Source organism: Microcebus murinus, chromosome 5 (assembly GCF_040939455.1).
Source record: "Microcebus murinus isolate Inina chromosome 5, M.murinus_Inina_mat1.0, whole genome shotgun sequence".
NCBI lineage: Eukaryota > Metazoa > Chordata > Mammalia > Primates > Cheirogaleidae > Microcebus > Microcebus murinus.
This window is the reverse complement of record NC_134108.1, coordinates 2,403,632-2,430,928: the sequence shown is the minus strand read 5'-3', so window position 1 is coordinate 2,430,928 and position 27,297 is coordinate 2,403,632. Positions and strand designations below refer to the sequence as shown.

General features: G+C 57.3%; 1 protein-coding gene across 3 annotated transcripts in view; it reads right to left on the bottom strand.

Moving 5' to 3' along the window:
- RPS6KA2 (ribosomal protein S6 kinase A2) overlaps positions 1 to 27,297 on the bottom strand; it is a 326,066-nt gene that overhangs the window by 34,910 nt on the left and 263,859 nt on the right. For all 3 annotated transcript variants that reach the window (XM_012776807.3, XM_012776809.3, XM_012776805.3), the window contains 7 exons: positions 26,348 to 26,427; positions 23,757 to 23,863; positions 20,007 to 20,044; positions 18,422 to 18,564; positions 12,374 to 12,444; positions 10,234 to 10,322; positions 2,615 to 2,679 (listed from right to left, as the gene is read on the bottom strand). In XM_012776807.3, the coding sequence (XP_012632261.2) occupies positions 2,615 to 2,679; positions 10,234 to 10,322; positions 12,374 to 12,444; positions 18,422 to 18,564; positions 20,007 to 20,044; positions 23,757 to 23,863; positions 26,348 to 26,427 (593 nt within the window). The remainder of the gene's footprint in view (positions 1 to 2,614; positions 2,680 to 10,233; positions 10,323 to 12,373; positions 12,445 to 18,421; positions 18,565 to 20,006; positions 20,045 to 23,756; positions 23,864 to 26,347; positions 26,428 to 27,297) is intronic.

Here is a 27,297-nt window from a genome sequence, read left to right as displayed (position 1 = left end):
CGGGAGCTTGGCCCCGCTAAGCCCCAGCCCGCACGGAGCCCAGCCGCGCAGCCCGCCGCCCTCCCCACCTGCCAGTGGGCTGTTGAGCAAAGGTGTCCTGCTGGAGGCAGAGCCCCGTCCTCCCCGTCTGCACGCATGGGCGGGGGGCGGGGGGACCTGCCACAGAGCCGGGCTCCTACTTTATCACGAGGAGGAATTCAGGCGCACAAGAGTTCCACTGAAAACAAAATGACACACGAAACGCCGGCCTCAGGAAAGCTGAGCCCACACGTGCAGGCCCAGGTCCCCGCTGCACCCCAGCCCTGGCCGCCTCTCCCTGCATGGCCCCAGGGAGCACGCGGCACGCGGAAGGGGCGGGCATCCCACCCACACCTGCCCCGTCACGGGGGCTGGTAGATGAAACAGCTCTTCAGCCAGGTGCAGCTCCACTGAGGCACCGTGCACCTGGGGCGCTCGGCACGCTGGCGGCGCCGATCGTCACATCCCATCAGTGTGAGTGCCGTGGGCGCCTGGGGGTGCAGGCAGGACAGCCCGCACACGGCGTCCCCGAATGTCCACGCTGCCGAGGCTGGGAAGCCCTGGCGTCGCCGTTTCCGTCCCTCCCTCCTCCCCGCTCCCTTCCTGCCTCGTTTCTGCTCCACCTCAACGGGACAAGACACGGCGGCTTCACGGCGGCGCCGGGAGCCACAGGCGAGGCTGGCGGCCCTGCCTGGCCTCCACCGGCCACACCCTTCCCCGATGGGGCAGGTGCTGCATCCTCAAGTCACAGGCTTGAGTGCAAACGTCCCGAAGGCCGAGGCTCGAGGGGGAGGGTCACACCTGCAGCCTGTCGCCTCCCCGCCTCTCACGTGTTTACTCATCCAGAGAAAGAATCTGAACCGGACGTGTCGGGCAGACCCAGATCTGTGACTGGCACCGGGGCTCCCGTGAACGAGCCCCCCTGGGCTGAGAGCAGCCCGCTCTTCTCCCGTGTGGCACTCGGTGGTAAATCAGGGAGCCCAGCACTGGTCCCTGCAGCCCAGGATGGGGTGCCACGTGGCCCGTCTGGCTCAGATTCCTTCCTCTGCCCACTCCGTGCCTCGCCTGGTGCTGGAAGTGACCCTCGGTGCCCTCCGACTGGGTCACGAGGTCCAGGTGGTCATCCAGCAGGTTTGGGTCACGTGAACAACCCCAGGCCTGTGGGGTTGCAGGTGCAAGCACGCCTCTGCTTCCCCTTGCTCTTTGCAAATCTCTGCTGCAAGCCTGGCGTTTCCCCGGGGCGCCCTGACGTGACCAGGGGTGCTGCGTGCTGGAGCGAACCCAGAGCTGCCCGAGGGCCGGGGCGCCCCTCTGCGCAGAGGGGCACTGCCACGTAGACCCCGCCTCCCCCATGGCACTGGCCCGTGTGCTGACCACGTCTATGAACATGACCCGCTGGGGGCCGCCATGCTATGTGACCCTGCCCCTGAGGTTGCTGCGGTTTCATCCAGGTCTCGGGCAGCAGGCAGTGGGGGTTCTGTGCAGGCCACGGTGGGCGTTGCTTACGACTGTCACTCTGGCCCTTTGGATGGCTTCCGTGATGCTTGTTGCAACCTCAAAGCCCGGTCGGTTTCCTCCTGCAGCAGCACACGCATTTTGGAAAGGGCTAATGTGTTACTACCACAAACAACTTTGCTTTCCCTGTGTCCAAACCAAAGAATGGGTGTGAGGTTGTAGGAGAACGAAATCTTGCCTCTCATCTCGTAATGCAAACTGCCACACGAGGGGTTAAATGGAAAACCAGTCGGCAGCAGCACCTCGCCTAGGGGGTTGAGTCCGAGGAGCTTTACTAGCAGCTCTGACCCCGACTCCCCCACCCCGACCCGGGACAACTCAGGCCTGCGTTGATGGAAAGAAAACGGGCTCTCCGGTCCAATTCGCCGGGTGTCAACCTAAATTATCTCATTTGTCCCGGGACGTCAGAATGACACAGGCCGGCGGCAACCCGTGAGGAAGCCCAGCTCTCGACAGACGCGACGGCCGGCTGGCAGCGGGGCGGAAACGGGCTCTGACGCGCACAGCCGCATGACAGGTGAGACGCAGGGACTTCTCAGACCGCGTGGGGCCTGGCTGGAGAACTGGGAAAGCAGGCAGCACAGCCCCTCGGCGGAAGTGCTAGCTTATTGTCTAACGGCCTGGCATCTCTTTTTAACGTGACCTCTCCTACCTGGGCATCCGCCTGACGGAAGAGCGAAACGCAGCGTCGCACCCTCTCCCGCCTGCAGCCTGCGCTAGCGGGTCCCCGCGGGGCCGGCTCCCCGGGGCCCTGGACGGGCGCCCACGCCCGGCTGCAAGGGGAATCCTCTGGACCGACCATCAGGGCTCCGTCCTCGGGGAGGCTGGGCAGGGCTGCGGGGGCCGCTCCAGCTGCCTCTCTAGGGGACGCCAGGCCCGGGGCAGGAGGGGACCGCTAGCCTGTGCCTCTCACGCCGCCAGCCCGTGGGAGGGGTCCCACAGCCCCCTGCCTGCAGGTGACGAGCCACATCCACCTGTGACCTGCGCAGTTCGGGCGGCTGTTGCCACGCAGCTGCCCCATCCCCCCACCCACTTCCCCGTCATCTGTGAGCCGCTGGGGACAGGGCACGCCGGGACTCACATTCCAGTCTACGGTGACAAAGAAAGGGTGACGCTTAATCTCCTCCACTCCGTCAATGCCAGCACCTGTCACAACAACAAAGCAGAGATTACGTGTCAGAGCAGGTCCAAGATCACGGTTCTCTCTGGTGGTTCCTGCACAGCGGTGTGCGGGGTGGGGCCTGCCCTGGCCTCTCGCTCGGGGGCACCGCTCTTGGGACAGGGAGGGGCCCGGTCCCACCCGGGTGGGCTGGGCAACAGGTGGCAGAGACAAGAGGGGGCCAGGCCACCCAGGCTGCCTGCTCGAGGTGTGAGGACGCCAGACACCCCAGGGGGAGGCCCAGGAGTGTCAGCCTCAGGCGGGTCGTCCCGGGAGGCTGCCGCATGCAGAAGGGCCGGAGGGAGGTGTCACAGCAAGTGGGGGGGGTGCTCACAAGGCTGCCGTGGGGGTCTGCCAGGGAGGAATTCAGACGGGACTGAGTCCTGGGGAAAGCCAGGGACTCCCGTCCATGCCCAGCCACACCTGAGGCTGCTCAACACAGGTGACCGTTTTTACCTGGAGACTCGAGACAAATGACACTGCTTTGCCTGTTATTTCTACCTAGGCTTCCCTTGCTTTGCTGCTCACATTAAGGTCCTAAGACCCCGGGGACGGGGAGGCAGGGGTGAGCAGGCAGAGCACAGGGAGAGTTGGGACAAGGGTTTTGCAACAGGGGTGTGTCAGCACCCCTGCCAGAGTCCTCCAGGCGCCCTACAGAGGGAACATGAAGCCATGTTACCATGGCTTCAGCTGGTAGCAACGTGTCAACGCGGCTTCATCAATTGTAACAAGCGTGCCACATTCACCAGGACATTGCTACCGGAGGAAATCGTGGGGGTTGGGGTGAATGGAAGCTTGCTGCAGTTCTGCTCAAATTTTCTGTAAACTTCAAACTATTCTGAAAGCTGTCTATTCATCTCGAAACAAGAATGAAAACGCAACCCTAAGGCCCAGGAGTGCTTTCCCAGGACAGGGCGGCCTGAGGGGGCCCAGTGTTCTCGGGTAGGCAGTCGGGGACGGGTGGCTGTGTCAGGAGGCAGGGCTCGGCCGAGGGAAGGCTGAGGACCGTGGCTGGGGACCCCTGTCCGGGAGGCGGCTGTCCCTGAGGCCCAGGCTCCCCCTGCTCTGCCAGCAGAGGTCCTTTCTGATGCCACCTCCCCGCTGTGACTCTGCCCCAAGCCAGAGCCTGTGTCCACGTCCGGTCACGCTCCACCGAGTCCCAGTTCCAGGGAGGGCGGCTGGGCTGCAGGGGAAACCGAGAGCAGCGGGGTGTGAAGGGCAGTGCAAGGTCGTCCTGAGACGCTGCAGTCGCCACAGAAGGGGGTGGGAGCCGCCTTGGCCTCAGGAAGGGTCCCTGGGTGGACCAGGCCCAGGGCCACCTCCCCCCAGCCGGGCCGCCGTCTTGGAAAGAACTGATTTGACCAAACTCACGGGTGGCCCTTTCGCCACTCTCAGCCCTGGTGATTTGGGTAACTGCCGTACTTTGGCATGAAAATGCACCGATGAAGGAAGTAGGCGGAGCCTTAGGCTCGGGAATTTCTCGCCGTGAGGACGAGGGGCAGACAGCACACGGGCATCCCACCGGCCCACGCCCCAGGGGCGGCAGGCACTATCCCCCACTCTACGGACCGGGACAGAGGCTGAAGTCTCAAGGTCATACCGGAGGTCGGCACCACGGAAACGGGCCTTGAGGCCGGTTCTGCCAGACTCCACTGAAGCCTCCTCCTCAGCCCCCACGCTGGGGTCCCTCTGGATTTCCAAGTCTGTCTCCCTCGTTTCCCTGTAAACCCGGAGGCCTCTGCACCCCCCACACCTGGCACGGTCCGAGACAGGTGCTCAGATGCTGCCGTGACGACGCTTCGGAGCAGCCCTCCCGGGCCGTCCGTGGGCAGCCTCCTGCGGTGCTCCAGACAGACGGACGGAGAGTCCTCTGGTCGCGACGAATTGGTAAGAGGAAGCTCGCCTTTGCTCTGTGCCTCTCCGGCTCTGTTGTTGGGCGACTGCCGGATGCACGGCCAGAAGCGCCCTCAACAGGTGGGTGGCTTGGGCAGGCGCTTCAGAGCCCTGGGCACACGCCCTGCACGGCCACCGGCGGGCTGTACTTCTTCACATTTTGTACCCCGTTCTGTTTCACTCTCAGTCCTCACGTGCAAATGCGGTCTGCAGGAATTTAAAACGGTGAGGTGCAAAGGAAACGCAGGCATCGGTGTAGCTACAGAATCCTCGTTAGTGTGTGCCAGGCTTTTCTGGGTCGCTGAACGGACACATTTTTATCTTTCTCTTCTTCCTCCTGCTGCAGTGAGATTTTCACAGCACGTGTGAGTTTTGAGGCCTCAGCAAACAGGCTCACCTGTGCACGCTTTGGTAAATTTACTAAAAATTTATAGGTGTTTTAAAGATGGAAAACAGCCGAGGCGGGTGGATTGCTGGAGGTCAGGAGTTCGAAACCAGCCTGAGCAAGAGCGAGACCCTGTCCCTACTATAAATAGAAAGAAATTAATTGACCAACTAAAAATATATAGAAACAATTAGCCGGGCATGGTGGCGCATGCCTGTAGTCCTAGCTACTCGGGAGGCTGAGGCAGGAGGATCGCTTGAGCCCAGGAGTTTGAGGTTGCTGTGAGCTAGGCTGACGCCACGGCACTCACTCTAGCCTGGGCAACAGAGTGAGACTCTGTCTCAAAAAAAAAATAAAAATAAAATAATAAAAAATAAAGGTGGAAAACAAGAAACAGAAGGAAAACTTGTGCACTCAGTTCTCTAAAGCCTGCATCAACCTACCCAGAGCAGATGGGTGTGTTATTTCGGATTCCAGCCCTATTTATCCTCTCCTGAAAGGTGGTAAAGTCGGCCACGCTGTCCTTGGCCCCCCCTTTTCATCTGAACTCAACACATATGACAAACAGCAGAGAGTGGAGTTCGGGCGGGGAGGATCGGGAAGTGTGTGTGCTGATATCTGAATCACCGCGGGCCCGCTACGGGATCCGGACCAAGAGCGCTACGAGTCTCACTCTGTTCTAGGAGCAGGCTGTGCTCCAAGGTCACAGAGCACCGGCGAGAACAGGTACTGGACAGGCACGGTCAGGGCAGAAGACTAGAATTCTCTCCTGTTAGTTGGGCTTGGCGATTTGCCACTGAGTTCCCCAAAGCCAGGTAGACATGAACTAAAAGTTCCATGGAACGACTGGGCGCAGAGGCTCACGCCTGTCATCCTAGCACTCTGGGAGGCTGAGGCGGGCGGATCGCTCAAGGTCAGGAGTTCAAAACCAGCCTGAGCAAGAGCGAGACCCTGTCTCTACTAAAAAATAGAAAGAAATTAATTGGCCAATTAAAAGTATATAGAAAAAAATTTGCCGGGCATGGTGGCGCGTGACTGTAGTCCCAGCTACTCCGGAGGCTGAGGCAGGAGGATCGCTTGAGTCCAGGAGTCTGAGGTTGCTGTGAGCTAGGCTGATACCACGGCACTCACTCTAGCCCGGGCAACAGAGTGAGACTCTGTCTCAAAAAAAAAGTTCCATGGAACGGTAGATTCAGGCAATCATGTTTGCTCCCTGGAGTAACACCACCTGATTATGTTTGTCCTTATCACCTGTGGCCCATCTCCAGATGGGATATCACTCAAAGTGTTTTTCTGGATGCACATCCCAAATTTCTACACTTTGGTTAAGGGTGTAATTTTGCAACCAATTGGAACTTCCGATGCACAGTTTTAAAACGTAGTGCAGTGCCCGGGATGGGGCTCATTCTCTCGCTGCACCGGATATGCCCAGCCCTTCTACTTTACGTTGTCAACGAGGCAATCCATCCGTCCACTTCATCATGGGCTTCTCAAATCTCAGTGAGCCATTCCCAGAAGGTTTGTGCATGTGCCAAAAATATTTTCATTGTGTCTTTGTGTCCACAGATAGCTTTGGGACTCCTTTGAAATGTCTAAATTTTTGTTGTTGGTGGTATCGCTTTAGAGTCACGCAAAACCCGTCTCTAGTTCTTCTGGGAACACGCAGACTAAGCTGGGCTGGCCGCGTACGGCAGGTGCCTCCTAACGGGTGCACTTTCAGTGCCTAGTAACCGTCCCTGGCAACTTCCATCGGTGATTTAAATACTAGGTCTGCTTTTCTGTTTCTTCATCACGTACAGGTCATCTGCACGTCACTTTTTTAAAGTTTTTTTGCTGCCAATCTGAAACTTTGTTCATTTGAAGTTTAAAACCTTTGCTTGGCAGTCGTCTGTGCCACTTGCAGCACTGCTGGTTGGGAGCCGGGGCAGGCCGGGCCCAGGCGCACGCAGCACCGCGGCCGGCTGCCCGACACGCCCCGGCCCACTTGTGCCTCTGTGGTAACAGGGCTGTTTGGATCCCACCGGCTCCCAGCGCTTGTCCTGGAGCAGGCTGCCCAGGCTTGGCTCGTGGCAGGAGGGTCTGGCAACGCCACCGCAAACTGGGATGAGACTGGGGAGCAGGATGGAGCGTGTTTGAAGTCACTAAAGCGCACCTTTTGGAGACCAGCTCTGCACAGGAAAGGAGAAACGGGGACACAGAGAACCCTGCCAGCGCGCCCGCCGTGGGCAGCAGCTGTTCTCCGAACACAGCACGCCGGGGCTGGTTGACGGGCGTTTATTTGCTGCGCTATTTTTGTGTTCATCAGCACATCGAACTCCTTTCTAACCTTTTCCTCGCGTTCTCCGGGAGTCCTAGAATATCCCAGCGGTTTCCAGGAGCAGCTATAGATGCTCGTGAGGGATGAGCGGAAGAGCTGTCGGCCTCAGGGGCAGCGAAACCAGCGGGATGCAGGCTCCATGCATTCATGCTCATCGGAACTCTCCCTGTCCTCCGGGGGAGCCGGGAGAGAATAAACTCGGCTTGCACAGCAAGATACTTTTACAACCGTTCCTAGAAACGACTGCGGTATAGACGTCTATCAGAAGAGGCGCTCACTCGAGTCACGACGCACCCACGGGCCCAGCCCTGTGACGCCCGCTGGCAAGAAGCACCCCTCCCCCCGGGACGTCCATCACCTCTCGCCGCCCCCAGGGCTGAGCCCAGCGGGGGCGGGGACGTGCCCAGGACCTGCCTCTGGCACTGCCTCCGTCACACTTACAGGGTGCACTGTGGGGGCTTCCGAGGCCCTTTCCTCGAAGCCTTCTCACCTTTCTCTTGGTCAAGACTTCGAAATTCCTGGATCTGCAAACCCTTTGGGAGCCACAGAGGATTCCACCCGGGAGGGCCCTGGCCCTGCACAGGTAAGACACAGAAGGCGAGGCCCCCGCCCCAGGCCTCCATCCTGGAGTGTGCCCACCTGCCCCGCGGGTCTGTCCCTAATTCACGACCACGCGGCCACCAGGACGACTGTTCCGAGAACGGAGACAGAGGCGTCCCCTCACTGCGCCCTCCAGGGGCCTCTGCCTGTGCATGGCTGTGCCGCACTCCCAGGCTTGGCCCTCTGGTCCTTCTGTGTCCCCTCCAGCCTTTCCCACTGCGCAGGCGCGAGGCAACCACAGAAGCCACGCGCACCCTCAGATGCGCCACTGTCCTTCGCTGCTGTGACTTTGCCTGTGAGTGTCCTGGGCCCGGCTGGTGAGAACGGAGGCTGTTTTGGGGTCACCTGTGCGTCCTCCACACGCTTCTCCCAGGGAGCACGTCACGCTGTCAGACAAACAACATGCAACCCAGACACTTGGACTCCTCCGGCTGCCCTGCCGGCCGCGGTGCTGCAGCAAAGCACACAGATCTGACTCCAAGACGCGTGAAGTCTGGCAAGTGTAAAAGTTCACCAGACACAGGAAACGAGCTGCTTCTGTCCCTCTGCCTGTCCATGCCCCCGATGTCTCCTGGGGAGACAGGCTGCTGCCCGGGGTCTCTCCGCCTGGGTTCTCCCCCAGGAAAGCCCTGCCTGGCTCCCGCCGCCCCGGCTCCCCGCCTGTGCGTTTCTCCTGAGAGAATCGCCACCCAAAGGCAATTAAGGGGGACCTCGCTATAAAGCAAAGAATCATTTTGAAAATGAAGCAGTGGGAAGGAGTAGTTGTACACATTATAAAATCTGGATTAGAAGTTGAATATAAGTAAATATGTCTAATTAGCCGAATACAATAATAATTCATAACATGAATTTCATACTCGATATTTTATTTATTTATTTATTTATTTATTTATTTATTTATTTTTTTGAGACAGAGTCTCACTTTGTTGCCCAGGCTAGAGTGAGTGCCGTGGCGTCAGCCTAGCTCACAGCAACCTCAAACTCCTGGGCTCAAGCGATCCTCCTGCCTCAGCCTCCCGAGTAGCTGGGACTACAGGCATGTGCCACCATGCCCAGCTAATTTTTTACATATATATATCAGTTGGCCAATTAATTTCTTTCTATTTATAGTAGAGACGAGGTCTCACTCTTGCTCAGGCTGGTTTTGAACTCCTGACCTCGAGCAATCCGCCCGCCTCGGCCTCCCAGAGAGCTAGGATTACAGGCGTGAGCCACCGCGCCCAGCCTCATACTCGATATTTTAAATGCATCAATATTGATTTTTTAAAATCGCCTTAACTCCCTTTTTCCTAAGATCACAAAGTAGTTGCACATAAATTAGCTCATACATTCTGAAAATATTCCTGTGGAGTAGGACGGTACTTTTGATACTAGCTTCATTTTTAATTTTTTAATTTTTATTTTTTTTTTGAGACAGAGTCTCACTTTGTTGCCTAGGCTAGAGTGAGTGCCATGGCGTCAGCATAGCTCACAGCAACCTCAGACTCCTGGGTTCAAGTGATCCTCCTGCCTCAGCCTCCCGAGTAGCTGGGACTACAGGCATGCACCACCATGCCCGGCTAATTTTTTTCTATGTATATTAGTTGGCCAATTAATTTCTTTTTTATTTATAGTAGAGACGAGGTCTCGCTCTTGCTCAGGCTGGTTTCGAACTCCTGACCTCGAGCAATCCGCCCGCCTCGGCCTCCCAGAGTGCTAGGATTACAGGCGTGAGCCACCGCGCCCGGCCCCTAGCTTCATTTTTAATGACCGAAGGAGCACAAATGAACGCCAAGTTCCCCAAAACGAAGGCTGACACAGGGAAGCCCCTAAAAGGGTCTGGTCTTCCTCCAGGGTTGAGGTGAGCAGACAGGAGAGTCTCAGTGCTTTCCACATGAAATATTTCCTGATTTAACATTCGCCTTCCCTTCCTTAATCATGTGCCTTCTGTCTCTGAGGTTATAGAGTTAAAAGAACAGTAGTTACAGACCAGCTCTTGGATGTCCCAGAGCCAGTCCTCAGACCTTCCAAACCGTCTCAGAGAATCCTGCACACATTGTCTCACACACACAAAGGAAACGAACAGGCGCTTGGTTAATCAGCACTGACAGGCAGGGACTCTGCGTTTCGGAAATCACGACGAGACCCTGTGTCCTCGGAGCTTGGACTGTTTGTGACAGTATTAATATTTTGACCTCCACGTAAGGCTATTTTCAGACCCTGGTAAAGGTGCAGCTCGGCGAGAGCTGCCTGGAGCAGGAGGTGGCCCTGCTTCAGTGTCCCCTCGGGGGCAGGGGTGTCACGGGACACTCACCCAGCCCCTGCTTCAGTGTCCCCGCAGGGGGAGGGGTGTCACGGGACACTCACCCAGCCGGTTGCAGGGGTTCCGCTTGAAGAGGGCTCGCAGCAGGCCCTGCGCCTCCATGCTGAGGAACTGGGGCATCCCCAGCTTGGCTCTGAAACACAGAATCGCAGTTTAGGGTCATGCTCTAGGACAGGGGTCCTCAAACTTTTTAAACAGGGGGCCAGTTCACTGTCCCTCAGACCGTTGGAGAGTGCGCACTGTGGGCCTGGGACGTGTCGGCTGCTAAGCAGGACGGGCAGTGGCGGCAAAAACACCCAGAGGGCCGGGTAAATGTGCTAGGTGGCCCGTCTGTGGCCCGTGAGGACGCCTGCTCTAGGATGACAAAGAGGAGCCGTAAATAGGTCCTTCTCAGCCAGCACCAAAAGACCCCAGAGTCACCCAGGGCATCAGCGCACGAACATTTGGTCTCAGGACTGATATTCGGAATTAAAACAGGGAAATTTTTACAATTGACATGTAATAATTTATTTTAATGAAATACTTTTATTATTAATGAAAATGATTTATTGTTTAAGAATAAAGTCATTAAAAATAATAACAGCACCGTTAACATACATAACATTGCTAATGGAAATCATCTATGTTTTCCAAAACTGAAAAAAAGCCCTTATTGGCGTAGCTTTGCGGCTGGTGGGTCTCTGTCTGGCTCCGCAGGGGCAGGGGGGCTCTGCCTTCAGCCTGGCCTGGCCCCGTCAGGACAGCCGGGAAGGGAGGCCCTGCAAGTGCCTGGATGGGCTCAGGGCGCCCACGGTCCTCGGACCACACCGAGAAGCCCAGGGCCAGAGCTCGGTGCTGTCCCTCCCAAGTGACAGGCCCAAGGCCACACCTGTGACTTGCCGAGGGGATTATTCCAGCGTTAGAGAAAGTTAAGACCTCGTTCTCCCTTTCAAAGATCAGACAGAGGTCATCGCCACAGAGACGGGGGCTGTGGCCACAGGTGTCTGCTATTCGAGGTCACCTGATGGAGCACAAGGCTGATTACATGGAAGGACAACAGCCCAGCTTTGCAAAACGGCCCTCACCTTCAGGCATCTCTCTTCTCCCATTTACATAATGACCTATTAGCCACTTCAGTACCAGCGTCGACTGTAGTCGACAGCCACAGATGAACGCGAGCGTCGACTATAGCCGACAGCCAAAAGCTTTTGCTTTTCTCTCTGCAGTTGCAGTGTGTACGTTCAGCTAACAAGTTGCTACGAATCTGTGACCTTTTAACAAGTCCTTAGTAGGAGTTATTATAGTTATTTTCCTAAAGCTGCCTGTAAAGTAGAACAAGCTCTCAGTGCTTTCAAGCTTTCCTCACCACACAAGAGCAAAACGGACGCGTCGTCAATGCACAGCACAGACCACCGTGTGGACTGAGTGCGGCTGTGGGCGAGGTTTTGCGGCCAGTGAGCATGGTACCGAAGTGGTTAAATAACTCACGAAACTCAACCTGCGGTGTCTGAGGTGCTTCTCGATTTTACGAAAGGCACGTGTCTACTTGCAAAGTTTGCAGAGCCGGCCACGAGGGCAAACATCTTTAAGACTTTTCCCTCCAGCGGCTGTAATTCCGGTCGCTTGCTTAGCAGGGAGGGACTGATTCGGGGTCCCCTGCTCCCGGGTCCTGTCCTCCTTCCGCCCGCTCCCTCCTTGCCTGTCTCAAGCGGCCGTGTTCGGCGGCACCTGCTCACGTTTGGGATGCCACACGAGAGGGCAGGGGGCCAGACTTCCCTCTACGGCTCTGAGAGCAAATCCATTTGCTTGGCAAGTGATTCTTCATAAGGGTTAAGCAGAAACACGGTTTGTGCTCAGTCGCTTGGGCAAAATGACGCTACTTCCTGCCAACGTGAGCCAGAAGGGCCCGGACGCTACAGGGATGGGGGTGACAGGCAGAGGAGGAGGGATCTGCTCCTGTGTTCCCTCCCTGGAGCGTCCCCGAGTCCTGGTGCTTCCGGAAGGCCGCCCACCATCACGTCTGGAAACCCAGCCGCCGGGCGTCCTGGATGATTTTACCGATGGAAACTGTCTGCGGAGGAAGTGGGGGAGGGACTGCACCGCGCACCCCACCCGCCGTCGTCACGGAAACGGAGACCTGCCCGTGGCCCCCACGGCTGCCGCCCACTGCACAGCCCAGCCTCGGGGCGTCTCCCCTCTACTCACTTGAGGATGAGGGCCATGGTCTCCTTCCGGTCCTTCCCCTGGAACGGCAGGGACCCCGTGAGCATTTCGAACTGCAGAGCAACAAAAGCAGGGGGTGCGTTTGTTCAGACGGCCCCGACTTCACAGCAGAGCACCGGGGGGGCCCCGCACACACCCCTAATCCGACTTCCACTCAAAACCTCTATCGGCAAGTGCAGGGTGGCCTGCGTGCTCGGCGCACGTCGGTGCTAAAACCGCCTGGCAGGGCTCACGTTTCCGTGGGTGGGGCCAGCGAGCGATGATCATGGTCAGTAGTTAAACTATGAGCAGGTGAGGGGGTCTAAGGACAGTGGAGGAAAGGAGGAGAGTGGGGTGCTGGGCTGGGGGACAGTTTGGGCGAATACACCTTATGTGTGGTTTAGGGCCCTGTCCTGCCCTGGTGGCTGCTGTGGAGGCCAGAAGGAGGAGGAGGAGGAGGACGAGGAGGAGGTAGAGGAAGAGGAGGAAGAGGAGGAAGAGGAGGAGGAGAAGGAGGAGGAGGAGGTAGAGGAGGAGTAGGAAGAGGAGGAAGAGGTAGAGGAAGAGGAGGAGGAGGAGAAGGAGGAGAGGAGGAGGAGGAGAAAGACGAGGAGAAGGAGGAGGAGAAGGAGGAGGAGGAGGAGAAGGAGGAGGAGAAGGAAGAGGAGAAGGAAGAGGAGAAGGAGGAGGAGGAGATAGAGGAGGAGGAGGAAGAGAAGGAGGAGGAGGTAGAGGAGGAGGAGGAGATAGAGGAGGAGGAAGAGGAGGAAGAGAAGGAAGAGGAGGAAGAGGAGGAGGAGAAGGAGGAGGAGGTAGAGGAGGAGGAAAAGGAGAAGGTAGAGGAGGAGGAGGAGGAGATAGAGGAGGAGGAGGAGATAGAAGAGGAGGAGGGGGAGAAAGAGGAGGAGGAGAAGGAGGAGGAGATAGAGGAGGAGGAAGAGGAGGAAGAGAAGGAAGAGGAGGAAGAGAAGGAAGAGGAGGTAGAGGAGGAGGAGGAGAAGGAGGAGGTAGAGGAGGAGGAGGAGATAGAGGAGGAGGAAGAGGAGGAAGAGAAGGAAGAGGAGGAAGAGGAGGAGGAGAAGGAAGAGGAGGAAGAGGAGGGGGAAAAGAAGAAGGTAGAGGAGGAGGAGGAGGAGATAGAAGATGAGGAGGAGAAGGAGGAGGAGGTAGAGGAGGAGGAAGAGGAGGAGGAGAAGGAGGAGGAGGAAGTAGAGGAGGAGGAGGAGGAGGTAGAGGATGAGGAGGAGAAGGAGGAGGAGGTAGAGGAGGAGAAGGAAGAGGAAGAGGACAGGGTGCTCATACTGGACACTCATGTGCCAGGCCGTGCAGGGCAGAGCTCCCAGCGTGACATAACGGCACACGCTAACAGCCCGTGCCCGACACCTGCTACGGACAACATGGCAGCAGCAGTCTCGCAGGTGCGGGCCGCCCCACTGCCGCACGCCCCACACTGCCATGGCATAGTCACTGGGTGTTTGCCAGGATGGACCTGGCGGAAGAGGGCCGAGGCAGGCAGCCGTTTCTGGGCAGGGATTTCATTCTGGCCCCGCCTCTCCTAGGCACAGACAGTGCCGACCACGTGGGCTCTGGAAGCAGGTGCCGGAATCCGCTGGCCTTATCAGAGCAAGGTGCACGCCTGACCACTTCTCTCGAAAGAAGCCAGGGCAGCAGCAACGACAAACCTTTATCATAAAAGCAAGATCCTGAATCTAACGGAAATGTGCTGAGGCCTCAACCCCACCCCGTGTCTTTAAGGTCAGCTCAAGCCATGAGAAGGCGGCCTCAGCACAGGCGCTCACAGCCTCACTCACTTTGCCCTCGGCGGGTTTTTCGAGGCGCGTGGCTCTGCCCCATTCAGATTTACCTTCTGGTATTTTCCCTACGCATTGTGAAAACCTTGGGAAACACGCAAAAATGGAAAGACCAAGATAATCACGCATAATCCCGTTGTCCAAAAATATCCACAACTACCATCCGATAGTTCCTTCCAGTACTTTGTTCGTGCTGTTTTGTTTTGTTTTAAAAACACAGATAAGGCTTTGCATACTAGGGTTTTATTTTTTTTGCAGAATAATATAAGACTTTCAATGCTTATATGAAAGCTTTAAGATATCACTTTATATGGAGCTATAAAGTAGCCAGAAGATACAGTATACCTGTTATTGTACACTTGCACACTGGTTCCCTTTTTCTGCTATTACAAGTATCACTGAACTGTACATAAAAGCTTGCCTAGTATTTGGAAATTACCCTGTGATAGACTACCAGGAGTGAAATTACAAGCTTAATGAAATGAATATGTGTAAGTCTTTATTAATATCACTGGTCTGCTTTCTGAAAACAGAGTTTTAAAGGAAATTAAAATTTTTCTGCCAGTTCAGATGTTTGAAGCCTGCTCTATCATGTTGAAATTTCCGCCCAGCCGGGCCCTGAGTGAGTGAGGGTGCACAGGGCCGGCCGCTGCGGGCGGTGGGTAAGCATGTAAGCAACAGCAAGCAAGAGGAAGAGAGTCCAGATGAGGGTTTAAAGAGAGACAAACACAATTAAGTTGAAAGGCTTGAATGCTCTGACTAGCAGATGAGCTATTCATCTGATAAAATGGGATGAACGTTTTTAAGCTGATTATACACATTAAACTATCTCATAAAATGAATTATATTAGCAAAGGGAGCTCTTTTCCTATTTGGTTCTGTGAACTAAAATAAAATTTTAAGGCTCACCCTCCACGGGCTGACTGAATGGACCCCCTCGTGGCCAAAGGAATATCCCAAAACTAAATTGCCTGCCAGGAGGAGGGAGGTCAGACTTGCCTCATCATGCCTCCTCCCTTCTTGGGGACATCCTTTGTAACCCATTAGCAGGCCTAAGGGTGTGCAAGACACACCTGCAGGTCCTCAATTTGCACAACAAATCTATGTCCAGTGGCTCGTCTCTGAGAACAGCTCCTTATGCTAAAACATTCCAAGCCTTTAGACCAAGCTTCCTGTCTTCAACCAATTACAAGTCAAAGAATCTTTAAACCCACCTATAACCTGTAAGCCCCCCTTCGAGATGTCCCACCTTTTGGGGCCAAACCAAGGTATGCCTCCCACGTATTGATTGATGACTTTGCCCGTAACACCTGCCTCCCTGAAACGTATAAAAACCAAACTGTCACCCAGCCACAGCGAGTCCACTAGCTCAAGGCCTCTTGGCCAGTGGCTCTGGGTCATGGTCCTCAAATTTGGCTCAGAGTAAATCTCTTTAAAATTGTTTTATAGAGTCTGGCGTCTTTTTCATTGACACTACTACGTGCCACGCACTGTGTAAACACATCTAAGCCTCAAAGCGGAGCTGGGGGCGGGCGCTGCTCTTCACAGCGTCCTAGGGAGCCGGCCCGCGGGGGAGGGGCTGAGCTCTGACATCAGCAGAGCGGGGTGACAGGGACACTCCGCAGGGGCTGCAGTGTCCAGAACACCCAGTGCCAGGGGTTAAGAAGCGAGGGAAGGCCCTAGGGTGGTCTTACAAAACCTGAGCACTCAAGAGATGCTTCCAATGTCGCAAAACTCAACCCAAACGTCCCTCCAAAGCCGACTGCAGCGGCGTGCAGGCTGCTGGTACTGCGCCGTCACTGCAGAGCCGAGCAGAGGGCTCCAAGTTCTTTTCTGGTTCCAAGTTTCTAACTTCAGACATCCGGTCTTATTTAAGGACGGCGATGTGTTTTCATTTCTTTGTGGTCCGCAGAGGGCACTTTCGCATGGCCAGACTCCAGGAGGCTCCTCCCCGGTGGAGGGGTCCAAGCACGTGTCCATGGCAGAGGACGGACACCGTGAGTACCCCTCCCCCACCTGCTGTCTCCGGGGCTCAGCTCCGTTCACAAAGCCAGCCAGGGCACCTCGCAAGGGCAGGAGCTCCACACTGATCCCGCAGAGGCGCAGGAAAGAGGACACCTCAAAGCCCCACGAGGCCCAGCTCCTGATTGCAAATGAGAGTCCGGAAATAACTTCCGACGTGGCCCGCAGAGGTGCCAAAAGCACGAGGTCACAATCGGCAGGACACCTGCCGTGGGGGCTGGGAGGGTCTGACGGGCAGGACTGAGAACGTGCTCCTGGAACGATCAGGGGATCTCGGACCCGCCCCTTAGGTGCTCGGAGCCAGAGGCTTCGTTTCTGCACACAGGAAAAGGCAGTCCTTCCCGCCTAACTTGCGTGTCTTCTGGCCCAGACCAGACGTGAGCATGCCCTGTGAACTCTGCAGTGCCGTGCAGATGTAATCTGTGGTCGCCGTGGTGACAGCCACCCCTGCTTCATGCCGGGGGTGTCACAGCAGCTCTGGAATCCGCAGACCACGGCCCGGCTCTTCCCAGACGTCCCGAGGCTCTGGAAGGACCGGGCAGCTCCAGCGAACACGTGAGCAATTCAGCGAGAGACGTCCTGTGGCCGGTGACACACGAGGGCGGGCAAGGTGGCGTGAGTCAACGACGCTGGCCAGAGCCGCAGCAGCCACCCTCTCCAGGTCACACCCTGGGGACCAGGAGGGTGGGGCCCAGGGCGGCGCAGGCCGGCAGGGTGCTGGGTCTGAGTCGGCACGTCTCCGTGCTCGCGCCAGGGTGTGCACGCCCGCGCTGGTCCCCCGGGGCGCAGACCTGGCTGGGCACGTGCTGCTCTCCGTACTGGGGGTCTGGGGTGAGGGTGACGTGGTGCTTCAAGGACTTCAAGGTGCCGGGGGACGCTGGCAGAGACGAATACTCACAATAAAAGATGGTCGATGTCAGAACAGCACCAAGAGTGCCAAGGCAGACGCCAAAGACAGAGCCCCCCACTCTGCTGGGAGAACCGGGCAAGGCCTCCAGAAGTGACACTTCTCTCTAAGGCGAGGGGCAGGTGGCAGAGGGGCCTGCACGCAGCTGGGAGGGGGAGACCAGCTGGGGACAGGCCTCCCCCGTTCCCTCCCACCTCTCCTCTCTCCATCTCAGGATCTCCCAATCTTTCCCTTTGTACGTGTTTTTTTTTTTTTTTTTTTTGAGACAGAGTCCTACTCTATTGCCTGGGCTAGAGTGCTGTGGCATCAGCCTAGCTCACAGCAACCTCAAACTCCTGGACTCAAGCAATCCTGCTGCCTCAGCCTCCCGAGTAGCTGGGACTACAGGCATGCGCCACCATGCCCAGCTAATTTTTTCTATATATATTACTTGGCCAATTAATTTCTTTCTATTTATGGTAGAGACGGGTCTCGCTCTTGTTCAGGCTGGTTTCGAACTCCTGACCTCGAGCAATCAGCCCGCCTCTGCCTCCCAGAGTGCTAGGATTACAGGCGTGAGCCACCGCGCCCGGCCTGTACATATTTTTGAGTCTCTTTCTTTTTCCTTTCAGTTTCTCCTTCTATTTCTTTAATTTTCAATGACTTGGACCAGAAAAATGTTAAGGATATGTCTTATATGATGGAATAGATTTTATGGCCACAGGACACCCCTGCCTAGTGTCTGTGCAGACATGACACAAAGACATTCGAGTTCCTGGGTGCCGACGCAGAAACGTTCGACTCCATGTATATTTCGGTTCATGCTGAATTTCACAACTAAGTGCAAGGATTTCACGTTTGAAATTAAAAAAAAAATTAATATGAAAATCACTGCATCCCTTAAAACCCTCACGCTAAACCTATAGAGCAGGGTCCTCAAACGTTTTAAACAGGGGGGCCAGTTCACTGTCCCTCCGACCATTGGAGAGAGCACACTGTGGGCCTGGGGTGAGTCGGCAAAAACACCCGGAGGGCTGGATAAATGTGCTAGGGGGCCCGTATGTGGCCCGCGGGCCGTAGCTTGAGGACGCCTGTTATAGAGCGTCACGTCTACAGAGGATTTGTACGTGCACGTACCAATGGTGGGATTTTGGGAGAGACAGAGGTGGCTGGGGACGCCTGGCCGGGACTCCCTGTGATGCTCAGGGGCTGGTGTGCACGTTTCATGCTCCGCTTCCTCCTCTGGTCCCCGACCTCTGAGCCGACGTGGGCGCGGGGGCCACCTGGGGGACAGCGACCACTGCACTGGCGCCACCAGAAGGACGGCCTTACCATGAGCACGCCGAAGGACCACCAGTCCGCGCTCTGCGTGTGCCCGCGCCGGTTCACCACCTCCGGCGCCATGTACTCGATGGTCCCGCAGAAGGAGTACGCCCTCTTGTCGTGGTCGATGGCCTCCTTGCTCAGCCCGAAATCTAAACGTAAACACGGCACAGGCGGCTCCTCAGCGTCTGGTATGTTCAGGACGCCCACGGGGCTCCTGCACGGTGGGCCACTGACATCCCTGTCCAGGGAGGGCCGCAGAGCCCGCTAGGGTGCCAACGTGACCCGCCCAACACCCGCAAGTCAAGCTCCACAGGTATGACGGAGCCCCGTGAGTCTGCAAATTCGGGAGTGCCTCGTGACAACATCCAGGACCCGTGTCCTTGGTAACCTCCGAGGACCAGGTGGAGGTGGGGTGACACCTGCTCCGGGGCAGATGGAACTCGGTGACCCTGCCCTGGCAATGCCAGCGTGGAGAGGAGGCGGGTAGGGGCCTGGGGCAGCCGGCGAGCCAGCTCGGGAGGAGGGACAGGTGTCCACCAGGGCCCAGAGCCAGGAAGGGCTCCTCAGGGAAGCGGCTCCAGAGCCGGAACAGTGAGGGCTCAGGGCCGAGGGTGGCGGGCGGAGGCGGGTGGCTGAGTGTGGGGCTCTCAGGCCCAGGGCAGCAGCGGGTAGAACGGCTGTGCCCGGAGACGTCCCCGTCCTAACCCCAGACCTGCGGCTGGGCCACCTCACACAGCACAAGGGACTGTGGATGTGATCAAGCTGGGGTCTTGACATGGGGGTTCTCTGCTGGATTTCCGGGTGGGCCCGACCTCATCACAAGGGTCCTTGTGTTGGGGGGGACAGTGGCCGGGGGGCATCTGGAGACGCTGCCCGCTGGCTCCAGCCACGCCACAGGGGCTCAGGCATGCGCCACTTCTAAAAGCTGCAAAAGCCAGGACAGGGACCCTCCCAGAGGCTCCAGAAGGGCTCCCAGCCAGTGACGCCTTGGCTCAGCCCTGTGACACTTACTTTGGCTGTGCGGCCTCCAGAGCTACAAGAGGGTGCATTTGTGTGGCTCTGAGCCCTGGAGGGCTGGTATTTGGCTACAGAAGCAACAGGGCGCTGGCACAGTGGGGGGGTGTGTGATCAGAGGGGTGTTTCCAATTTGACTGAGCCTGCTGGCGGCTGCCGGGGTTTCAGATGTAAACAGGGGGCGACGAGCAGCTACCGTCACTGTGCACGAAACTTCATGGTGCACGAACACCATGGTGCACGGAATGCCATGGCTGAGGGAGACCACGGTGTGGGACGTGCTCAAGATCCTGGATGTCCGCCCACGGTCAGCCTGGGCATGGAGGTTTCGGCTAAACACTTGGGGGAACCCAGATAGGGCGTGGCCGGGGGAGGGGACAGAGCATGAGGGGGAGGGGACAGGGCACCGCCTGGGGCGCGCCCACGGTGCTGGGTGTCCCCGCACACAACTACAGAACAGGCAGCGGGCCGGGACGAGCGCCTGGCAGAGGTGGGCATGCTGAGCGGGCTCCGGCTGGGGGTGGTCCCCGACCCCCCAGGCCGAGAGGAAGTCCCGGGAGACGGCGCCCTCACAAACCTGTGATCTTGATGTGTCCCTCTTCGTCCAGGAGGATGCTGAAAGACAGGGAGGAAGAGACGCTGCAGGGGGAGACGCCGCCGTGGACTGGCGCGCCCCTTCGGAGGGCGGCTCCAGGTGGGGCCGGGCCCGGGACCACCTGCTGTCTGTGGGGGGGGGCCTTGGGTTGCTGCCCCCCCAACTCCACGGCCTCCCCAGGTCAGGGGGTGCAGGGGCACGTGTCTGGGAGGCGAGGGGCACCTGCATCCTCCTGTGCGGGGGTGGGGGTGGGGTGGGGGGGAGACTGCCACCTTTGACCTTGCCGAGTCCCCAGGGAGGGTCTGGGAACCCTCCAGACTGTCCTGAGAGAGGCACAGGACAGGGAAGGTCCGGGATTGGCCCGGCCCGCGGAGACCCAGACTGTCCCGAGAGATGCACAGGACAGGGAAGGTCCGGGATTGGCCCGGCCCGCGGAGACCCAGAGCCCCTCGGAGGAAATGTCCCGTACCCAGGAAGCGCTCAATGCGCACAGACCCCCTTTCTCTCCCCAGATCCCCTCCCTGAGCCCAGCCTGGCTCTCGGGACGGACCCCAGCCTCCGGGGCAGCCTGGGACCAGCATGGGCCTCAGCACCGAGGAGCTCTCGGGGCCCGGCGGGTTCACCCTGTGCTAAGTCCTGGTCCCGGCTGGGACCCCTGCAGCCCCCAGGTCCATTTCCTTCCCTGTGTCAGCGTGACAGCTGGCTTCGCTGGTCCCAACTGCCCCCCACAGAGGAGGGATGGGCACCTGGGAGGGCTAGGTGCAGGGGAAGCCCCATGTCCGAGAACTTCGGGCTGGAGTCTGGGCTGCAACATCTGGGGCCCCTGTGACCCTAAACCTGCCCATTTCTTTTTTGGCTGTCATTAAATCCTAGTCCACCAGACCCCAGAGCCCTGAAGAGACCAGGCTGGACAGAGACGGAAGCAAGGCTTGGAGGATTAGTATGGGACACCTTTGAAACGTCTGAAAAAGGAAGGAAAGGCTGGCACACAGGACAGCACGGAGAACCTGGGGGACGTCGGTGCAGTAAGCCCGTCACCAGGCACCCACACTCCACGATTCCGTGGGGGGTGCCTAGAGGGGCCCAGTGCGTGGAGACAGCCAGCAGGACGGCGGGGCCAGGGGCTGGGCACGGGAAGGGTTAGTGTTCAACGTGGACAGAGCTTCAGCTTTGCAAGATGAAAAGCTTTGGAGATGGATGGTGGTAATGGCTGCACTCAATTCCACTTAAACATGGTTAAAATGGTAAGTTTTATGCACTGCGTATTTTACAATTTTTAAAAATCTGCCACGGACTAAAAAAACCCTACCATTTTATGGAGATGGGAAAGAATAGGTTATAGCATCTAATTAAGACGATTTATAATTAAAGAGGCAGATGGGTTTAATCTGTGCCTTTCTGATACTCTTATCTCTGCCCGGAACTAAGCGACTTTCAAGATTAATTCCCTAGCAATTTCTAATTAGACAACAAAACCTTTTTCTTCAACCCTGCAGTTAAACATTACTATTTTTAGCTGTCAGGATCACTTTGACCTTTACAAAGCGGGGAACCGGCGCTCGCTGCCTAACGGATGCTCAGGGTGAGCTCGGAACCCGAGAGGACCGACAAGCGCAGCCGGGGGTCAGCGGCGCCGTCAGCGCAGGGGTTTACAGCGAGGAAAGCGCCGACGGGAGTCAGAGGGCAATTGACACACGGTTGACTCCTGGGGTGACCTTTGCAGGGACCCAAGGTGACAGGCCAGGCTCCCGTAATCACCTCCAGATCAGGGACGGGTGAAAGGGGACGCCCAGAGCTCAGAGCACCGTGGGCGGGTCAGTCCCGTCTGCTGATACAACGCTGCTCCCCGCGGGGTCACTTGGGTAAAGCCTGTCTACAAGCACAGGTTGCCGAAAGGCTTGGGACAGGAAGAAGTGTCTTGGATTTTGGCTATTTCAGATTTTGAAAGATCTACATATATAAAAGTGAGATATCTTGGGAAGGGGACACAGGTCTAAACACAAAATGCATGTGTGTTTCACATACGCCTTATCTTATGCACATAGCCTGAAGGTAGTTTTACACAATATTTTTAATAATTTTGTGCATTGGCCGGGCGTGGTGGCTCACGCCTGTAATCCTAGCACTCTGGGAGGCCGAGGCGGGCGGATTGCTCGAGGTCGGGAGTTTGAAACCAGTCTGAGCAAAAGCGAGACCCCGTCTCTACTATAAATAGAAAGAAATTAATTGGCCAACTAATATATATAGAAAAAAATTAGCCGGGCATGGTGGTGCATGCCTGTAGTCCCAGCTACTTGGGAGGCTGAGGCAGAAGGATCGCTTGAGCCCAGGAGTGTTAGGTTGCTGTGAGCTAGGCTGACGCCACGGCACTCACTCTAGCCTGGGCAACAAAGCAAGACTGTCTCAAAAATAATTATAATAATAATAATAATTTTGTGTATTAAGCAAGGTTAGTGTTTAAGCACTTACATGGGGAATTTTCCACTCATGGTGTCATATCGGGGTTGAAAAAGTTTTTAAATTTTGGAGCTTTTCAGATTTCTGATTTTCAGAGGAAAGATGCTCACGTTGTATTTGCAAATGTGTGCACAGGTGCAGCTAGTGACATGGCAGCCACTGACTAGTAGCTCAGTCAGAGCCTAGAGTTACAAGCACAGGCAAATGCAGTTTACATCCCACGTGAACATGGTGTGACCTGGTTTCTGGGCAAACCTCGATGTTTCCCATAAATGACGGCCACGTCCAATAAGCTGGCTTTAGGGCAGAGCTTGTCCTTTTCTCAGCCCCACGTAGGTGGGAGTGTGGGGATGGGAGGCAGGAGCTGGAATCATCTCTTGAGCCTGCAGCCCTCGGTCTTAGCTCATGGGCTGGGATTGCCACCATGTACACATAGCTGGTTGGTCCCACCAGGTGACACCTTGTCTGGGGGCAGGTACAGGCCCCCCTACTTCACCTTGGAGATACTGCCTGGGTCAGTCAATTGAATCTAAAACACCATGTGCCAGATCTCTCCTTTTCTAAGTGGGTGGATCACTCCTAGTTAACTTGTCAGCTCTGCACAGAAGATGTAAAAAAAAAACCCACAACACCTCAGATGGGAACACTATTATTTTGGAGGGACTTTATGTGCTTTAATTTAGACTAGATTAGCTGAATATCCTAGAAATAATAACACTGCGGATTATCACTGCCACAGATACACAAATCTCAGTGCAATCTGAGCCTGGGGATTCTGAAGCCGTTGTCGTTTAGATAAATTCTTGGGAAAGCTAATCTGGTCACCTGGAAATGAGCCAAGTGGTTAAGTAAGCAGAGGTTCATTGGCCACGCTTTGGGGGCTTGTCGAAGTCACTGGAAGGGCTTCCCAGGTCTGGAGGACAGCAGAGCAGAGCCGGGAGGGGGAGGCAGAAACTAGCTGGCAGGTGGCCATGTCTGAGACGGCCCTGGCTGGCAGGGAGGGCGGGGCATGGATCTTGGAGACCCGGGCTCCAGCCTCCTGTGCCCAAAGACAGGAACCCGGCCGCCTCACTCCAAGCTTCTCCTGACCACCAGTTGGGAACTCTTCTGGGACCTTCCTGCACGGGGCCGGGAAGTGGCACCTGCTCCCTGTCCTTGGTTTCCTGGGCGGTACCTGCCGGCAGGAGCATCTCCCCAGCTACGCTGCCAACGTGGGCCCACAAAGAACACAGGCCCAGGGGGCGTGGCGCTCGCACCCTCGGTCTCCTCACTTACTTCTCGGGTTTCAGGTCCCTGTAGATGATGCCCAGCCCGTGGAGATGGTCGAGGGCCAGGGCTAGCTCAGCCAGGTAGAACTTGACGTCCTCCTCGGTGAACATGACCTGGCGAGGGAGACAGGAACAGACCGCTGACGCCCGTCGTGTTCCACGGAACCTCGCCCGGGAGGCTGGGCACGGCCCCAGGGAGCACAGGAGGGCGGCCTCGCTGCAGGAAACCTCGGCCTCCCCCCCACCCCCCCAGTGCTTTTCTGGCTCTTATGATGGAAAAACGAGTTCCCTTCACAGTGTCAAGAGCAGCAGGGGTAGCCGGGCGCGGTGGCCCACGCCTGTCGTCCTAGCACTCTGGGAGGCCGAGGCGGGCGGATCGCTCTAGGTCAGGAGTTCGAGACCAGCCTGAGCAAGAGCGAGACCCCGTCTCTGCTATAAATAGGAAGAAATTAATCGGCCAACTAATATATATAGAAAAAATTAGCCGGGCATGGTGGCGCATGCCTGTAGTCCCAGCTACTCGGGAGGCTGAGGCAGGAGGATCGCTTGAGCCCAGGAGTTTGAGGTTGCTGTGAGCTAGGCTGACGCCACGGCACTCACTCTAGCCTGGGCAACAGAGTGAGACTCTGTCTCCAAAAAAAAAAAAAAAAAAGAGCAGCTGGGGGGGACGACAGCTTCCCTGCAAGGTGGACCTGCCCGGCCTTGCGAGGGGAGTATGCATAGACGGCTCTCTCCTTCGTCCGCACCCCAGAATCACCTGGCTCTGACCGGTGTTCCTGGCTCACAGTGGAACACGGGCGCTTCTGCCGTGAGCTCACCGCGTTTTAGTGCTAATAACGACACCACACGGTGCAGGCTCGATGAGGAGTCACTGGCAACGGGTCCCGAATGTCATCCTCTCTGTCTTCAGTTTTACATCCTCCTCTAAACTAGCGAACTAGTGGCCTAAGAGGCCTGCCGTGGGCCCATATTAGGACGAGTTCTAGCAAACACCACGCGACGGCGGTCAGAGCGGGCGGTGCGTGTCCCCCACCGAGGCAGGCTGGTGGGTGTCGGGCGGTCGACCCCATGCCAGGGCCCCCCTGCAGCTGGGACAGCCCAGGGCTCGGCGGCGACCAGGCCGGGAAGCCCTACGTGTCCACGGGATGGGGGCACACCCATCTGGGCAGCTGAAATGTGCCCGAGGCCACGGTGCCCAGCAGACCTCAAAGCCACTGTCTCGAAGTGGCTCATCCCCGCCCCCAGTCGTTTGGTAGTCGCCTTACTAGGAACCAGGTCGTTATCACCACCCGTGTTTTACAGTCCCCGTGAGAAATCGCGGGACGGGAGCCAGGCGGTCGGGGGCACTGGACGGTGAGTGATGTCAGGGTCACACACACGCAGCATCCACTTCGCAAAAGGGATTCTCCCCAGGGCGCTGGGGAGCACAGGCCACCAGCCCTGGACGGTGACCGACAGGTGCCGTGCACCTGCACCCCTCCTCCCCCGCATGCCCGCCCTCTCCTCCCGGCTGAGCAGCCCCTCGGGTTGGGCGTTTCCTGGTTAATCCCTGGGGAGCTCACTGATAGCCGCGTTCTGCCGCGTTCTAGACCCCGTGCTGAACCCCCCCACCCCATGTGTCTGCCGCTGAGTGCTGGGGGGCACCCACACTTTTCCACTCCCCACTCCCTAGGGCAGTCCCAGTGCAGCCCCCGCACAGCGACGCGTAATCTCTCCACGGGGGTGACAGTGGCGTGCTCTGCGTGGGGAGTGAACAGAGGTACTGAGGATCCAGGCTTTGCGGGAGCGGTTCCCCGAGACCCTTCTAGGACCTGCTTGTGCGACTTGGGCGACTTCTTCAAAAACAACACACACGCCACACATCACACACACTACGCTCGAACACACCCCACGCATCATACACGCCACACACGAATGTGCCACGTATCACACATACCACACATGCACACACTACGTACACACACACTGCATGCACACACTAACACACATCACACATACTACACCCGTGTCACACCACACACTCCTCTCCGCCCTCCCCAACCCCTGCCCCTTGACCTGCACACACTAACACACATCACACATACTACACCCGTGTCACACCACACACTCCTCTCCGCCCTCCCCAACCCCTGCCCCTTGATCTGCACACACTAACACACATCACACACACTACACCCGTGTCACACCACACAATCCTCTCCGCCCTCCCCAACCCCTGCCCCTTGACCTGCACACACTAACACACATCACACATACTACACCCGTGTCACACCACACACCCCTCTCCGCCCTCCCCAACCCCTGCCCCTTGACCTGCACACACTAACACACATCACACATACTACACCCGTGTCACACCACACACCCCTCTCCGCCCTCCCCAACCCCTGCCCCTTGACCTGCACACACTAACACACATCACACATACTACACCCGTGTCACACCACACACCCCTCTCCGCCCTCCCCAACCCCTGCCCCTTGACCTGCACACACTAACACACATCACACATACTACACCCGTGTCACACCACACACCCCTCTCCGCCCTCCCCAACCCCTGCCCCTTGACCTGCACAGACCCCCGGGGGGCGGTCACCTCCTTGGAGAGCCGGGTGAAGAGGTCCCCTCCGCGCAGGAAGTCCAGGATCAGGTAGAGCTTTCCTTCCGTCTGAAAGGCTGAGAGAGAGACACGTGAGCATCCCGACAGCGGTGCAGCCTCCTTGTAGGAGGGGATCATTCGCCCGGCCCTGGTCCCTCTGTGGTCCCCACGCCCAGCTCTCTTTGGCTCAAATACCACGTGAATCTGTGAGGCTACACTTCTGGGAACACGGCTGTAGCCCTGGAGCCCGCCCGAGGGGCAGAGCGCGGGGACCCGGCCCGGGGCAGTGCCGTCCCTCCCCTTCTGTTAAGAGTCCTGAGATTGTTTTCTTCTTTCTTCTTTTCTCCCCTCCTTCCTTCCCTTTCTAATCACAGAAGGAATTAGGACATACACCGAGAGAACGCATTTGCACGTTCAAACTCGTTCTCATCACTGCCACTACTAACATCAGGCTTCGGCCACAGCTGGGTCTTCCTTGGAAAGTGGAGTTTGTTGTGACGTGTTTCGTGAGGGGCGTGAGGCTGGCTCTTTCCTCCCTACGGAACCGCGTCTTGCAACTCAGGGCACGGGGGGCACCACCCGACTTCTTCTTCCCTGGCGGTGCCGGTGCCGGGCCGGTGCCGGGCTGGTCAGCTACGGCACGTCACGGCAAGGGGCTCCTGTCCTCGGTCTGGTCACTGCGGGCTACGCTGTGGACTTGCTTCTGTGTTTCAGGGCACAGACGGTCCACGTGGCTGTTGTCCCCCGCTGACAAGGGTGCACCCCGGTCAAGGGGGACAAGCCCCAAGTGAGGATCAGGAGGGCATCGTCACCCCGGCACTGGGGTGACGATGCCAGTTTGACATCCTTCCGGCCCATCCCTCGCACTGCGTTTTACATATGCAGGAGGTACGGCCGGAAGGGGTCCTGATACCCCTGCATCCTCGAAAACTTCCCATTTCCTAAAA